Source organism: Rhopalosiphum maidis, chromosome 2 (genome assembly GCF_003676215.2).
Source record: "Rhopalosiphum maidis isolate BTI-1 chromosome 2, ASM367621v3, whole genome shotgun sequence".
Lineage (NCBI taxonomy): Eukaryota > Metazoa > Arthropoda > Insecta > Hemiptera > Aphididae > Rhopalosiphum > Rhopalosiphum maidis.
The window spans coordinates 24332614-24349911 of NC_040878.1; the positions used below are offsets into that span (position 1 = coordinate 24332614).

Below are 17298 nucleotides of genomic sequence, written 5' to 3' on the forward strand. Positions count from 1 at the left end.
ATTAGTCATTAAGTCTTGTCTCGAATATGCAAAAAATGAAAAAATCGGAATTCATTATAATAAATTAAATTTTCAGACCACGGTCTCATACTGTAAAAGCAAAAATAATAACCACATACAATATTATGATGATACCGGGGTTTATAGATCCGATAAAATATTCATAATATCAGGATGGTAAAGTTGAACCTGTACACATAATTTATTAACCTACAGGAACATATTTTGAAACTCAGTGTGTGTAACACTAAATATTTTTATATCAAACCAATAAATCTACTTACTGCAGTGTCCCCGACATGATTATGGTCATTAATCGTGCAATATTAAAATTTTAGACGTGAACGAATGCGAGATCGAAGGCAGTTGTTCACAAATATGCATCAACGAAAAGGGTACGTACAAATGCGAATGCGAGCCGGGATACCTGCGGGACCCCCAAGATCACACTAGATGCAAGGCGATGGAAGGACACGCGTCCCTCTTATTCTCCATGCAACACAATATACGGAAAATATCGTTAGATCATCACGAGATGTCCGCCATAATCAACAGCACGAAATCTGCCACCGCCATCGATTTTGTATTCCGCACCGGGATGATATTCTGGGGAGACGTATCCGAAAAGAAAATTTACAAGTAAGTGATAATATTATAACATGGCCATACTTCCGCAATATTCTTACGCTTGTTTTCAAAACGTCAATTATAAAAACACTGGTATAAATAAAACTGTCTACCGATTTTGGTACTTCGATCGGCCGGTGGCTATGTCACTTCAAAATCCATAGTGTATATTGTAATAAACAATTGATTTGTTTCGGTCGTCGACGTGTGGATTTTATTTTTATTGTTCTTCGCAGAGCGCCGATCGACGAAGGTCGAGAACGATCGATCGTTGTGGAAAGCGGCTTGTCATCAGCCGACGGTTTAGCCGTGGACTGGATTTACGGGCACATCTACTGGACGAACGCGGACAGGGATTCGATCGAATTGGCCAACTTCGAGGGCAACATGCAAAAGACGCTTTTCAGGTCGGAACTGAAGGAGCCCAGGTCTATAGCCGTAGATCCACTCAACGGGTAATTTACACAGACAACGCTATCTCTACCCCCCCCCCCCCATTTAAACAAAACGCAAACGCCGCCCATTTTTCCGTCACACCACGACGACTGATAATATATTATTAATGCGCAACAAACGCGTTCATTGCGGTAGGTGGCTGTACTGGAGCGATTGGGGCAGCAACGCAAAAATTGAACGGGCCGGAATGGACGGCACGCACCGCGAGGTGATCGCCTCGTTTGACGTGAAATGGCCAAACGGCATTACCCTGGACCTGGTGTCCGGCCGGCTGTACTGGGTGGACGCCAAGCTGCACACCATATCGTCGTGCAACTTTGACGGCAGCCAAAGGCGTTTGGTCTTGTTCAGCACCACTTGGCTACCGCACCCGTTCAGCATATCCACGTTCGAGGACTCGCTGTATTGGTCCGACTGGAACCAAAAGGCGATAATCAAGGCTAACAAGTTTAACGGTTCCAACATCACCACGGTCACCGCCCTGCACATGGTAATGTAATCTTTATATTGTATATAACCAATTAAACCAAGTTTGAACCACATAAGAGGCGTAATTTTAATACGTGACGAAGTGCACGAGCTCGACTGCTGTTATTTGCTCCCGTGTAAGCTCAGAAAACGATTTATACATCCATATTCTATACCCCTCTTATTATAAAAAAGAATTATAAAGTTTACAAAAACATATTGGATAATCGATAAAAACTTAGAAGATTACTTTTAAAAAATTATTTAGTCTGACACGGGCCGCCCGAATGAAAAAAAAAATATTTTTTAAAAAATGCAACTTTAAAATATCAAAAACATTTTCACGGGCGACGTCAGGCGGGATAGCTATGTAAAGTTTATATATCGGAAATATCATCTACACACCAAGTCAGAAAACCAAATATATTATTTATACACACTTGTTACGCTAAATGTTAGCATTATACAAGCAAATTTAATACGAATGCATTCTGAACGGGTACACTAAGTGCACGAGAACGCTAGTATCTATATACATTAAAATTTATCGTTTCGTTTTAAAATTATTATTAAAAACGACAACGTAGCGAATTCAATATAGTCGTCAAAGGCGAACATCTCACCTCGTCGTAACGAATATCTAGGGTGTGGAGTGTAGTGGGCTGATACCTGACTTTCTCTCTTACACGTTTTCCTTTTCGTATCGGTGATATTATATTTTATAATATGTGTCGCAACGACCACCTAACGGTCTCGGGGTATACTCCTGTCCTACAAATACCGATCTCAAATTTCGTTCATATCATACGATCGCGCGGCGACCTTAGTCAAAACGATGTCAATTTATATGTATTATAATACAGCAACGTTACAATGTCGTTTCAGACTCAGAACCCAATGGTGGTGCACGTCTATCACCCGTACAGGCAACCGGACGGCGTTAACCACTGCGCCGCCGTCAACGGCCACTGTTCTCATCTGTGCCTGCCGGCACCGCAAATCAACAGCAAGTCGCCGAAAATCTCGTGCTCTTGTCCCAACGGTCTGATGCTGATGTCCGACGGTCTGATGTGCGCCGAAGAAGGTAAGCGTCGTAACTGCTATTACATAATTTTGTTCGATATATACACAATAGGTATTATAATTTGTACTACTATCGCGACACTTAAAATGTTCGTCGCTTCGTACACGCAGTTTTGCGCCCGCCAAGAGCGTGCGCGGTAACGGTAATATTGTTTTTTTTTCAACCATATTATAATATTTTTATTTATATATTTTTGTAACACTAATATTATAGTATTTGATTGATTGATTGATTTTTCTTCCGAGTGGACATTGCTGTGATGATAATTATTATTATTAGTTAGAATTACGTTTTTTTTTTTTTTTGATCGTTTTTATTTTTTTGTTTTTGTTTTTCATCGTCTTTTGTTTTTTTGGTTGAATAATTTTACAGTTAAGAACAAAACGGTTTTATCCAAACACACGAAACACAGACATTATAAAAAAGTCAATATTACGCTGTTAAGTGAGTACATATATCAATATCCGTGGACGAAAACCTGTGTACATATTATTGTATATCTTCTTTCTTCTGTGCAAAACTTCTACATAATATCATAATGCAATATGTGTATATATATATATTATACTACAGGAATGGGCAAAGTATTTTGCTATTCATACCCCAAGTACACAATAAATACATTCTATGTGTCTAAAATACTAAATATATACATATTATAATCAAAAAAAATTAAATACGTACTAAATTGTTGCAGCCTTTGATCTAACCACATAAAATATTATAAAAGGTTTTTATTACTCGTACCTATTATATAGATAATAATATAAAACAAATTCAATTTCTCTGTTGCAGTCGCACATAAAACATATTTCTTATTCACTGATGTAATTAATAACAAAATGTACCATAATAGCTACTGAGAAAACGTTGTATTTATTTTTATGATATACCACGTGTATAGTCTTAAAAAATAATATAATAGTTCATATTGGGTATAGTAAACAATTGAAAAAAAGAAAAATTTACGTTTTTGATTTAGTAAATGTATCTTTAATATCTTCAAATGTATTATGTGCATTTACAAAATATATTTTAAAAATACTTTATTTGCCCATTCCAAAATTATATAAAATGTATATATTCATATTATGCGTTATAATATACACACGCTTGCGGTGGTTGGTTATACCTTGTACATTTTTGTGTTCTCTTCGCCTGTCTCTATAATATATTCTAATAAACGGGTAAAACGTCGTTTTTCTCGTTAACCACTTAAAAATATTACATTTTTATTACCTATAATGTGTTTACTATCCGGTTAAAACTAAACCGATGGTGTTGAGGAAAACCGTGAATCGGAATAAATTCGTGTATATATTATTATATTATTTATATTTATAACAACGCGCCACGCCGATGGGTTTGGATTGTCTCAATACATTTTAAATCGGGAATTGAACGGTCGACAGTGTTTTGTGTACGCTTTTCTGTAGCTGCTTAAAGTTTGCCACATCAATGCAATTTTGAAAAATAAAACTTTATATTTTCCTTCAAACCAAGTACGTGACAGTAATAACTGCAGACTACTATATTATATTATTATACTGATCAATATGCGGCAATATCACTGTGGGTTTTGTTTTATGAGTTTCGAAGGATAGCTCTCTTTCAGCTCACACCATCCCGAACAATCAGAAAACTTCCCGAGGTCGCAAGAAAGTAATAAATGCGTGTTAAGATCTCTTGATCTCGCTCACCGTTAAACTTTATTTATTTTCATCACTTCGAGGGTCATTTTAATTTTCCTTTAAAATAAAAGAGTCACTATATTATTTTCATATTTGAAGAATTCACTTAAAACTTAAAACTTTGAGCTTCAGAAAAAATAACTTTGAAATATTTAAAAAGTATACTTATTATGCAGTAATATATTACAATTTAGAATGTTAAATAAGTGAATTCCATCGGAATGATTTATTGTTCAATAATTTACATGTTATTAGCATAGAAATTTTTTTCTCTTTGCGACTGACTAGCTTTTTAACTAGAAATCACGTATGCTGTTATAATAATATGCCTTGCCACAATTTAAAAAGAATTTATTTCAACTTTTAAATCAAGAACCCAGTGATGCCCAAATATAAAATATGCATTCGCATTCTTTCGAATGAATATAGGATAAAATAAAACATCAACCATAAGCCATAAAGAACTCGTTTACAATATTCCTTTGTGAATCAAACTTCAAATTGGATAGTACCGTATTGGTTTCGTCTGCTCGGCGACCGGTAAAAACAATAAACCATTTAGGATCGAGTGTCATATAGCTGGAAAGATAAAGTTTAAGACACAGGCGGATACAGTGATTTATGAAATTCTGTTGAAAAAAAAATTTCGCTGACTGTATATGCGCTATATAATTCAACAATATAAAATGTATGGACCGCGAAATATCTCTCAGTTCCGCGCACACGTTTTAATATAATATAATATTATCATTACAATTTATAAACTCTGCGACGCGTAATGCATACTATTGAACCAGCATCAGCAAGGACGAAATTAACATACACACGGCTGTAATAACGCACTAAATACGTGTATTTAGTTATACGTATTTACCGCATACATGTTACATATTAGGACTTGACAGTACGGTACAGTCAAACTTTAAAACTTAAATAATACTCAATAATAAGTCAACAGTCGACTTTATAACTCAATCCACTATATAAATGTATAAATTATGTTTTACACGTATTATAATAAATACCTTATATCAAAGTAAATTTTTATTATTTTTATTTTTGCTTATGGTTCAAATAAGATTTTCTCTGTACTATAAAGTCACTGCAGTATTCGGCGGGAGTCATCTGAGTATCTAATCTGGCGACGTTCGGCGTTCCGTCCTGTATATCTTATATTATATATAAATAATTTGCATTTTTAAAAATAACAATAACACAATACACGTCATAGGCCCTAGTACGCACTTCTGAAAATGCATGAGCACGCACAGTACCTATATATGTATACATGCACACACATTGCACGCATTGTACCGAAATAGAAACCCAACGAGTCGGGTGCGACGTCATTTCTCCGCGAGTTGCGCACTCTCGTCGCTCTCAGAAGACACAAAAGTAGTAGTATATCTGCGGTATGCGACACAATAATATTATGGCTTATAATTTGTTTGATAATTACACGGTAGACAAATATCATATTATATCATTATATATATATACTATACGCGTATCTTCTGCAGGTGGCGGTTCATCGATAAAGCTAATAGCGATACGCGTATAATATATATATTATAAACGTATAGTTAAAAAAACGTCGTATATTGACAGCAGTCGTGTATAATAATGATATTATATAGATACCTATAATAGTAGTATGTATTTTAATATTTACGTATATATTTGTGCGCGCGACTATCATCGCGACTGTATAATTTATTCGTAATAGGTATAATACGTACGTTGCCTGTTCGGAGAGATCCGCATAACTGCGGAGACCGGTGAGAGAGACTGTTATGTAGTAAATGCCCTTGGAATCCGCATCGGGAAGTAAAATAATAAAATCGAATCGCTCGCACAGGAGTCCTTGACGGAGCCGACGCTGCGCGCTCGTGTGCAGTATAGTATTATGATATTATTAATATTATTGTGCATATATACCTACGCATTATATACACGCGCGCCTCGCCCGCAGTCAGTGTATTCTTCTCGTCCGACAGTCGTAGTGTAATGTGCATAACAAAGTCACCGTAACAATATAATATTATAATATCTGTCGGGAGATCTATTTTGTTTGGTTTTTGAGTGAAACACGTGTAATAACGACAACAATATTAATAGTAATACATAATAACTTCCATAACATATTTGCTACTGTGTATTAGGTGTTATATATATATAGTTTTTACATTAGTATATACCAGTCGTTTCCACTGTTTGCGGCCGAAAACACTTAACAAAAAACCCGGTAAGTGCTTTGTAGATAAAGAGTCTCGTGATCCTCTATGAACGGCTTTTCGTCATCGTCGGCTGTACCTACGTACATCGTATATATTATAATACGTATAAATATATTGCGTGTTATAATAGAAGACGCTCTGCCCGCGCTTTCTGGAAAGGCATTTTTTACATTTTTTTTTTTTTCATATTGTCTAAAAAGCGCGCAACCGGTCATCGGAAACCTCCTACGAGTTCTATAATGCTGACCAGATGAGATTTCTCACCTCCAGTGCATTCGTTCGTTGTACCTATATTTTATGCGTATTATATTGTTGTTATACTGTCTTATAAAACATATTGTTTTATTTTTCTATACCAATAATTACCAATAGACACGATACGTTTTATTTTTCTTCGGTCTATTATTATTGATACTGCGTATTACCTACCTATACGTGTCCGTCGTCATCGGCTGCTTTAGTGCACTATATAATATTATGTATTATTTTTATTACTATTTATGTTTTTCTTTTGGTGGCGGTGCTGGTCATAATAATATATTGTACGATATATTGACCGACTTCATTCTATAGCTGTATAAACATATATTATAATACGATCATGTTGTTCGCAATTCCCCGCACGTCCATTGGCGATACGTTATAACGCCCGTCCGCTCTCGTTGCAGATACGAACAGAACGATGACGGAAGTAAACGTCAACGACCACCCCGAACCAGAGGACAGCGGACTCATAGCCGCCATAATAATATTCTCCGGCTCGCTATTGATCACTCTCGCAGCCCTGGTGAGTGAACCCGCATTCCGTCCGACCCCCTCGGGCCGTTAGGTATATCGCAGTGGCCTGGCTATGTACAGATACCGCGGTGTACCTACGACGCGCTACACGGTCATCACGCCATGAGCGCCTCTAACAATCGATCATTATTTTTTATATATTCCAGGGCGCTTTCCTGTTGTACCGGCACTACTTGCATCGCAACGTGACCAGCATGAACTTCGACAACCCGATCTACAGGAAAACAACCGAAGACCAGTTCACGCTGGAGAAGAGTCAGTATCAACCGGCGAGGGTATACCCCACATCTGTCGGCGAGGAGGTAAACTTCAACGTTATCATTTAAAGACCCTGAAACACCCTCTCCCCACTCATCACCATGGCCCATCCGCCCCTCCCCCCGACAACCACAAGTACCCATATTTATATGCATATTATCGTCGATGCAACACCGTTAAGCTATATTCGATCTTTTCTGCTCTTAATTTTTTTGCATTTTTACACGCTGCGTGTTAGTTCTTTAACGACAACTCGGTAAGTCCACCGATCAATATTATATTAAAATATGATGTTATGAGAGTACGACGTCATATTCATTCATGTTATACTAGTAGTAGTAGTAGTAGTAGTAGTAATAATAAACTAGTAACATTTACCACACGTGCAATTTTATATTTACATAATATAAGCGACACGCGTGGGATGGTGTTTATCATACGTAATTACGCAATGTTTATTTGATTAATTTTTTTTTTTTTCAGGCCGAAGAGCCGTTGACTCGTCCTGGCACGAACGAGTACGTCTAAAGTATAGACCGTTTTAGTTTCTCTGCACACAACACTAGTCAATGAAAAAATAAAAATAAACAAATTACAAATCGCGTTGTTCACGACGGAGCGCAATTTGTGCCCAGCCCACAACGAAATATCTGGCGAGTTACCAATTTCATGCGCAAATGCGCTCAAATAGTGTTCAACTTACCGAACGACTTATTTCTTCTCCGTATTTTTTCTTTCTTTTAATATTATTATTATTATTAATTTCATGTTGTATAACTTTGTTCAAAGTCTTCCCAGCGTTTTTCGTATACATATAATAATATAATAATTATTCCTCACGCCAATATTTAAACGAAACAGTTCCTATTGTATATTTTTTTTTAAGTTATATTATTAATGTTTGTGTAAAAAAAAGAAAAAAATAATATTTTATTTAAGCTATGCGGTTTGCCTTTAACGACTGAGGTGTAAGTGCCAAAATTTATGAATTGAGTTTTTTTTTTTTTTTAATTTATTATTGTTTGTTGCTCAAAAGTAGAAATCCTTTGATCTGCATCAGTTCGCTCGTTGTTCAATTATTTTAATCAGTAAATTTGTTGTCCCTTCTGGTTTGTTTGGAAAAGTAATATAAAATAATTATTGTAATTATAAGGAATTTACAATATATGTATGTGTATAAATAAATATATATTATATATATATATATATTAGCGCCATTACTGTCGAGTAGTCAATTTAGCAGCTAATAATATTTAATTATATATATTATAGTTCCGTTATATATTGAAGATATTTTTTAAGCTTAACGTCTTATTATATATCAAACAAATCGTGTTTTTAATTGGATATTATATAAAAAAAATAATTTATTATAAATGTACATATAAAGGGATCAGTTATAAGCTTAGCAAATAGTGATAAGCGTATTGGATTTATTTCATTCGAAAACTGTATATTGTTTTTCGCTAAAATAAAACGCACATTCTTCTAACGAAGATGTACACAAACACACACTCATGTCTCGGTTTACAAAACGATGTTGTGAAGGAAGACCTATTAACATTTATTAGTCATCGAGGTTGTAAAAATATGATAAAACATATATATTATGTATGTGTAACATTGCGTTAGATAAATATATAGTTTATATTATTTATAACTGTGATTTTTTTGTTTTTAATTATATTTAAATTTATTAATTATTATAAAATTATATAATATAAATATTAGTGAGTCCCATTTTGTAAACTCAAACATATAGTGAAAAGTGGTTTGTTAATTTTTTTTTTTTTTTTTAATCGATGGATAAACAAAAAAAAAATTAAATAAACATGATCGATATACATTATGGTCTTATATCTTATTAATATTGTACATATCATATCTATAAAGTGTAATATGTTTCACCTCATACGTTATACGTATGATACGGTTGAACAGTGAGCACACAAATACGCCAAATTTTTTTTAGGTATTGTATACGAGGTATGAAGTAGCTCCTCGTAGCTGGTACAGAATGAGTTCCACGTCTACGAGAAAAATTTCACACCCGATCCTCCGTCCAGCGTAAGTATTTCTGCCTGTTGACGTCGCTCCAACACCCGCAACGCTTTGGTCAGTACAGCATCGTCAATACCATTCAAATCTATACTCAAAAAAAAAAAAAAAAATATTAATAATAATAGTACTTTGATAAACACGCATGCAAGTTACACAACACTACATTCAGTGACAAAACGGAGGCGATAATCGTGATCGGGTTATAGATTGCTTCCCGTGATTTTTTTAGACCGCTAACATGTCTAATTTACTGTCTATAAGCAGGTGCTTACTTGCAGGTAAATATTACGTGTGCTTGCGAGACATTTAAGTTCGTTTTGCCACTGCATACTATATATTTTCATATATTTAGTCATTCTGGTATATACAGGCACATAATTTAGGGGAATGATAGGAGCGATCGCCCCCCCCCCCAAAGATCGTATTGTAATAACTAATAATTAATAAAAAAAAATTTTTTTAAGCCTCAACTATTCTAAAGAAAGTTAATCTCTCTAATTACAAAAAAATAAGCAACTATTTACGTGTCTGCGTATATCCTAGGACATAGTTACGTACACACGTTTTAAACTGAGCGTATGTTGTATTATTGTACCTATATTGTTTATTATATAATACAGTGATTTCCAATCTATGGGTCGTGACTGGTCGTAAACAAACTCATATATAAATATATGAAAATGATTTCAGTCGTAAATTTATAAATGGTTAAGTTATGTTTCATTTGAAACATATTTGAAAATACAGCGTATCCTACCACCATACACGACTAAAAAAAAAGTTTAAACTATATTACCGCCACTGTCGCTGGCTATCTCGTAGAACGTACACACCGTATTGAGCATGGCATTGTCCTGAGCCCATTTGTACACTATCGACGCCCATTCGTCCAACGTGTGCCAATAAATATTCCACCTAAAAATGATATGTTTTATTTTAAACAAACAGCGTATTTACGTTACTACACTCCAGAACACCAGAAGTATAATTTAATATGCGAATACGTTTGATAGTTATATAAAGCAAGACTCAATAAATAATTTACAGCTCTAAAAGTCTAAACAGCAAGCATTTGTATTGCTATGCGCGTGAAATTCCAATGCGTGTAATCATGTCAAGATGATTTGGAATTTTAAAGAATTTCGTGCAAAGACCCGAGTTGGCATTTAGAGACCGGCCAAACACTAGCCTATAACGCTCGAATTCTCGAAAATATCATTTGGAATTTTATTTTAGTCAAACTTTCTCGACACACAGCATGTAGTATAGATATCTATCATAGAATAATATGGAAATGTCCTCCCATGTGTGGATATGATAGCAATATAAAACAGTAAATTAACATACACCAATACGGACTAGGAATGACCGAAATGGATAGTAAGTAAGTAAGTTTTTCATATATTATACTGACTCGTGGTTGAAAAAAACCAAAATCTCATTCTAAATGTTTGTAAGTACATATATATCACCGCGCTGTGTAATATAAGAATCAGTGTCAGTGTACCTTGTTTTAGACTTGTCAAGCGGTTCGGCATTTCCCGTCTTCTGTAAAACTCCTAAAACCGTCATGATCGCTTCGGATGACAGTTTTCCTGAAAACGAAAAATATTTTTTTATTAATATTTTATATTTTACTGTGTACTACATTACGCCACTACTCATTATAATTACAACTCTATGAGATGAGACAGTTTGATAATTTTTATTTTAAAATACAGTGGTCGCCGCTTATAGTGTTCACTGGTTATAAGAATCAGCCGCTTATAGTGATCAAAAATGCCAGAAACGGTGCATTTTTCGTCACTTACAGTGTTCAGGTTTTCGGTTATTGTGATCAGAAATATAAAATATAAATATAATTTACAATAATATCACCTCTTTTTGTGTATAGGGAAAACGATTACGAATGACAATTATCTTAATCGTGAACTTTAATCGAGCTAATCTTATCTAATGTAACCCACGTAATGAGCGATACTTCATATCGTACATTCGTACATATTTGAAACCGACTACTTTGCTACGTTGAACAAATTGGAGCACAATAAGATTGTTTACATATAAAAAAAACTAGGGCACATTACCGACTTTTTTGAAAAAACCTAAGTTTGATAAATCACGTATATGTATTTTTACATGTTGCAAAGTCTATTTAATGTTATTTATAAAGTGTTTAAAAAATTAAAATTATAATAAATAAAATAAATAAAAAATAATAATACATAAATGTATAATTTTAATATTTAATTATTTTTACGTTATTTTCTACTTGTTTTTCGAGTCGCTGCTTATAGTGATTTCCGGTTATAGTGATCAAAGTACACTTGAACGAATGTGATCACTATAAACGACGACCACTGTACAACATATTTTTTTTTAAATGTTTACGATAATTATTACAAGGATAAAATATTTAATATCCATGCAGAAAATACACAGTACACGACTATATCAATTATTTACGTTATTAGAGTTAAGTATTAAAGAAATTCATTGTAATAACCAGCCAAGACAAAATAAAAGACCTGTAATTTATCTTAAAGAATATTATGGGCGTTACTGACGTATAATATTACTTTTGTCACATTTTAATGAGGTACCTACACCGTACACGGCCGGGGTTTGTTAGTAATACGACTCATTCGGACGGGTACCTAGTTATAAATATTATACAATTAGAAACAATACTAAAATATTTAAAAAATTTTATTCTAGTTTTTCGTCATCAATATATAAGTATATAGAGTGGAAATTTGGAAATTTTCCCTTCATACTTTTTTAAAGTTTACAATTTAATAATTTTATATTATTATTTAGTATGAAATTATTATTTTTTTTTGCTTACTATCTATAATATTTCCAAATATTTTTAAAATTATAATAAATTATAGATGTATATTTTTGATCAACCGAACTAATTACTGAAATAATAAAATAATATTAATATTTAAAAGATTGCCTATATACTATTTAATAAGTTATTATATTTTATGTAAACACAATCTTTTAATAACCTATTATATTTATGAAAAAAAAATTGTATATTTTATTTATTTTAACATAAACCATTAACTTAGATATTAAGTTGTATGTGTATAAATGTCTAGAGATTTTATTAAACTATATTTATTTCTATAAGCAAGTTTAGTTTAAATTTAAATACAATGAAATAGTTTACTAAAAAAATATATATACATTTAGCTATTAGTTTGATGCAACACTAACTTGACAAATAGTACATATTGCAAAATTCAAAATTGAGTCAACAAAGTTTATTGCATAATGCAAAGAGCAACCAATGATTTTAATTATATTTAAACGCTTTATAATATGTATATTGTATATAAATAATAATAATAATAATATTTCACGGAAAAGCGGACTGTATGTATATAAACACAAATATAAATTTATTAAAGCATAATATTATAATAATAAAAATATATTCGATTATGCGAAAAGAATTTTTTCTTTTTTTTATGAACGATAGTAATAACACCGATCAGGCTCAATTACAAGTAAATTTTAATTTCCTTTTATTTTTATACATAAAAGTTTTAAATAAACACGTGATAATATATAAAATAAATCATGTTTTTTGTGTATTACAAAATACATTATACTATAGATAATATTTTTCTTTAGTATATGTACAACACTTTTAGAACACATTGCAGTTTATAGTTAAAAACGTAATGTAAATGTTGAAACAGAGTTGGCTAAAAGTTTACAGCATTTAAAAATGATGTAGAACTACGAGACGAAAGCTATACTATGCAATACACAGGTAAATATGATTTATCGTTTTTAAGCGTACCTACCAATGTAATACCTAAATACCAAATAATTTGGCATTGACAGTCAAATACAGTTTAACGTGTAACGAAAATTAATAATATAAGAAAAGATAATATATTAACATACAAAAATTAATCGCACTATTCGCACTTCAAATAGTTAATAGTTATTACTCATTACTTATATTCTTCATAAAAATAAAGACATAACTTTTTGCAAAAACTCCGATTGAAAAAATATGTACATTGTACATTAAATAAGTACATATGAGTATATTAATGGACTAATGTGGATAACTGATGATTATTTAACGAATTCGTATAATGATTTGTATGTAAGTTATGTTAATTATTTTATGAATTATAATTAAAAACAAGCGAGAGCCGCTCTTATATTTTTCTATTATATATTTATAAATGTACGAATTAATGTATTATATACCTGTTAGGTACCTCGTACCTACATAAAAGAGCAAACTACTTTAAGTCTACGATATATTTATTTTAGTTTAACATCGCCAATATACGACGCGCAGAACCTGTTTGAAATAATTTAATAACGTTTCAATCCCAACTATTTCCGCATTTCATACAAATTTCATTGAAAAGGGGCATTGGTATTATTAAGAACGACCTTAAAGTAAATATTTTTAAACCAGAAAAATGTTTTATTTCATTTTAAATTCTTCTACTGACTACTATTATTGTTGACACAATATTGTAAAGTAAATGAATTAACAGATGAAGTTGAAATTATAAATTATGCACATAACATAATACCAGACGCGAACACAGGGGGGTTTTGGGTGTTTAACTGCCCCCCTCTCCTAGAAATAACAAAAATTAATAACCTGTCCTACAAATAACTAGTATATTTATGAATATATTTCGATCCCTCCCCTCACCGAAACTTTTTCCTGCGTTTACGCCTGCATAATACCTATGATGTATATAATAATATAAATTTATAGCCCATAGACTCACAATATAGTCATGTAGGTATTTACACCAAACATTTAAATTTGTATTTGACCTGCGACATTATAAGTTATAATATACAACATTTTCTTATTTATTCAATAAAATAAGTATTTCAATCATAAAAAAAGGTAATTGTTTTGTTATTAATTTATACACAAACAGAAAACAAGTTTTATATATTTATTTATTTATATTTGTTTACTCTAGGTGAAATCGATTACACAAAATATATTGGAACTTGTTTTATTGTTTTAATTAAAACCCCGAATATATTTTAGAAAAGACTGCACCTGGAAATTTTGACATTGAACTTGGTTGAATAATATAATTGTGTATGTATATATGTACATTGGCGGAAATTAATAATTATTGAAAAATACCATCTATATATATTATATTATATTATATATGTATTATATTATCAACTGAAATCTGAATTGCCCATTAAAACGCAGATATTACTTTGGCACTTTATTCAATATAATCAAATAACTACTTAACAACATTAATAGGTACATCATTATCCAGTCTACTACTATAATTTTATTTTTCTATTACTATTCCACTAAAGTATCACTATTGAGTTATAAATTATTGCCTTCAGAGTCATCCGCAACCAACAGAATATGAATGAATCTAATCTATCATTATGTCATTGATACTGACTATATTGACATTTTATTCATGTTTAATCAAAAATAAAATATTTTAATCCCGGCTATATGAAATATACCAGTCATAGAACTATTTGTTAAAAGTAAGATAACACTTAAAAGTTGTAAATTACAACTAACTAAGGAAAGAAAGTAAAAATGTAGATAATTGATTACTATTTTATTATATAACTTTAAAATTGTAGTAATAAGAAACATTTAAATTACTTCTATTTTTTTAACTTTTGTAACATGTTTCAAAATAATGGAATGCAAATATTTAACTGGATACTAGTACAACGAAAAATGCTAATTGTAAATTTAAAAAAAGTATGTTATCAATACTAGTGCCTATTGAGCCTAGATTTTAAAAGGCTCTAGAGTGCTATAGAGCCCATAAACTATGTTCAACAGATTCTAGTAAACTTTACACCTACTGGATATAGTAGTATTGTTGAAAACTGGTAATAGGTCTCCTTCGCGTACATCAATAACTGACACTTTCTGCGTGCGACAGTAATCTAACACCAATGTCCTCCAAGCGTCTAATTGCTTCTGTCTCGTCTCCGCGTTTGGCTGGATCCTGTTAACCGTATTCGACCAATAGTATTAGTAATTGCAAATATATCTAACATTATAATAATGTTATTAATGTCGATTTCAGACACCTTCCCAACTTACGTGAAGAACGGTGGGAAACTGTATTGCCACGGCCATTGAATGTCACCCATGTCGGTGTTATTTATACATATAGATAGTTATCGTTATTTACAAATTTTGAATTATAAAAGAGGAAAGAATAAGTCGATAAAAATAGAAAAAATTATAAAAACTATGGTCGCATTTGCCTAGTTTAAAATAATAAAAATTCAAATTTCCTATTTTGTCGTATCGGTTATCGTTATCAGACAAAATAAAAAATAAATTACTGTTATCGCTCTGATAATAATACAGTGCAACCACAGAAAACTCTATAATGTAGCAGACGATTATTATTGTAATGCCCATTGACTAAGATGAGTAATATCCACGAATTAAGATAAATATAGATATATATATATATAATATCTTAGTTCGTGGTAGTAACTAGTAACAACTAACTGCTTAATTACAGCCCCACACGAACGAATAAGTAATAATCATTAATCATGATATAATTAACAATTACATTATCATGGTCCATGGTAATAATTATTAAATACTAATTTGTATGTTTTTAAATTCAGAATTCTGATTTCAAGGAGACAATTTTAAAAATTTGAAATGAAATAAATTTTACTTGTAACTAAGTAGTTATACTACTTATACTTAGTAATTCAATTTGCCAAAAATAATTCCATTACTAGATCAACCACTATGGTCTTGAACATTGGGGAAACTAAAGACTAAAGAGCATCAAACGATAATAGGAAAGGGACAAAAAAAGAAATTTGCACTTCTGCAGATATTTTAGGATCAAATGACAATGCACCTAAAATTAAATATAGGATTGAAACAAGTTCAAATTATATTAAAATGTTTTTCTTATACTGTGCATCACTGGTTACCTACCTCAAACCACCAAACCTAAACCTAATATTGTGACTTTTTAAATCTTAACAGATTGTTAGTTTTAAATAAAAATATGACATCACAAATGTGAAGAGCATGTAAAATTATATATACTGTTTAGAACAGGTAAATTATGATTTAAATTTTTATATTAGCTATCTGTTGGTATGGGAAAAAAATTTAACTTGTGTTTTAAAAACAAAATTAATCAACCACAGAAATTAGATAGAAATACAAAATAAAAGTATTATTAAAAAACTAAAATATTTAGATAAATATTTTGTAGATAAAATTGTTTTTTTTTTAATTATTAAGTTGAACTAATATTAATAATTTTATTTAATTATGTTGAGAAGATTTTTAATGCATTATGTGTGCAAATTTGTAAACCTGCCTAACCCATAAGTTATGATCATATGTGTAATATAACTATGAAAAACAGTCCAATCGACAATTGTAGCAGTTATAATTTATTTTAATCCAACTCCATCATAGATATCTTGCTCAATGTTGAATATTTTACACAAATAAAATAAATCACATTTAACTATATTAATATAGTTCTATTATAATAGTTGATAATAATATATATAAATTATTAATTTATATACTATATTAATATTGCATGTTTTT

General features: G+C 31.5%; 2 protein-coding genes across 5 annotated transcripts in view; one reads left to right on the top strand and one right to left on the bottom strand.

The window, feature by feature from the left end:
* LOC113552275 (low-density lipoprotein receptor-like) overlaps nucleotides 1-8817 on the top strand; it is a 77464-nt gene extending 68647 nt beyond the window's left edge. Inside the window, exons 8-15 of one of the 4 annotated variants that reach the window (XR_003405169.1) lie at nucleotides 339-639; nucleotides 864-1082; nucleotides 1219-1573; nucleotides 2437-2635; nucleotides 3008-3079; nucleotides 7232-7350; nucleotides 7508-7875; nucleotides 8103-8191. Coding sequence is in view for 3 of the 4 variants with exons in the window: in XM_026955074.1 (XP_026810875.1) it covers nucleotides 339-639; nucleotides 864-1082; nucleotides 1219-1573; nucleotides 2437-2635; nucleotides 3008-3079; nucleotides 7232-7350; nucleotides 7508-7663; nucleotides 8103-8147 (1466 nt within the window). In the remaining variant the exon portion in view is untranslated. Of the gene's footprint in view, nucleotides 1-338; nucleotides 640-863; nucleotides 1083-1218; nucleotides 1574-2436; nucleotides 2636-3007; nucleotides 3080-7231; nucleotides 7351-7507; nucleotides 7876-8102 lie in introns of all 4 variants that reach the window. The other 3 variants (XM_026955074.1, XM_026955072.1, XM_026955073.1) reach the window with 3 other exon arrangements.
* A 620-nt stretch (nucleotides 8818-9437) lies between these two features.
* Nucleotides 9438-15977, bottom strand: LOC113552276 (vacuolar protein-sorting-associated protein 25). Its single transcript, XM_026955075.1, has 5 exons — nucleotides 15796-15977; nucleotides 15552-15697; nucleotides 11188-11275; nucleotides 10477-10595; nucleotides 9438-9765 (listed from the first exon to the last, which is right to left on the bottom strand). Exons 1-5 carry the CDS (start codon nucleotides 15843-15845, stop codon nucleotides 9650-9652), a joined length of 519 nt encoding a protein of 172 aa, XP_026810876.1. The 5' UTR covers nucleotides 15846-15977; the 3' UTR covers nucleotides 9438-9649.
* Between the last annotated feature and the right edge of the window lie 1321 nt (nucleotides 15978-17298).

Bases quoted from the DNA above. Each gene is read 5' to 3' on its own strand.
- LOC113552276 (XM_026955075.1), bottom strand. From the start codon at position 15,845: ATGGGTGACATTCAATGGCCGTGGCAATACAGTTTCCCACCGTTCTTC. The intron at 15,698-15,795 runs GTAAGTTGGGAA...TACGGTTAACAG, and splicing joins AGTTTCCCACCGTTCTTCAC to GATCCAGCCAAACGCGGAGA. The intron at 11,276-15,551 runs GTAGGTGTAAAG...TTTCGTTTTCAG, and splicing joins CAACAATACTACTATATCCA to GAAAACTGTCATCCGAAGCG.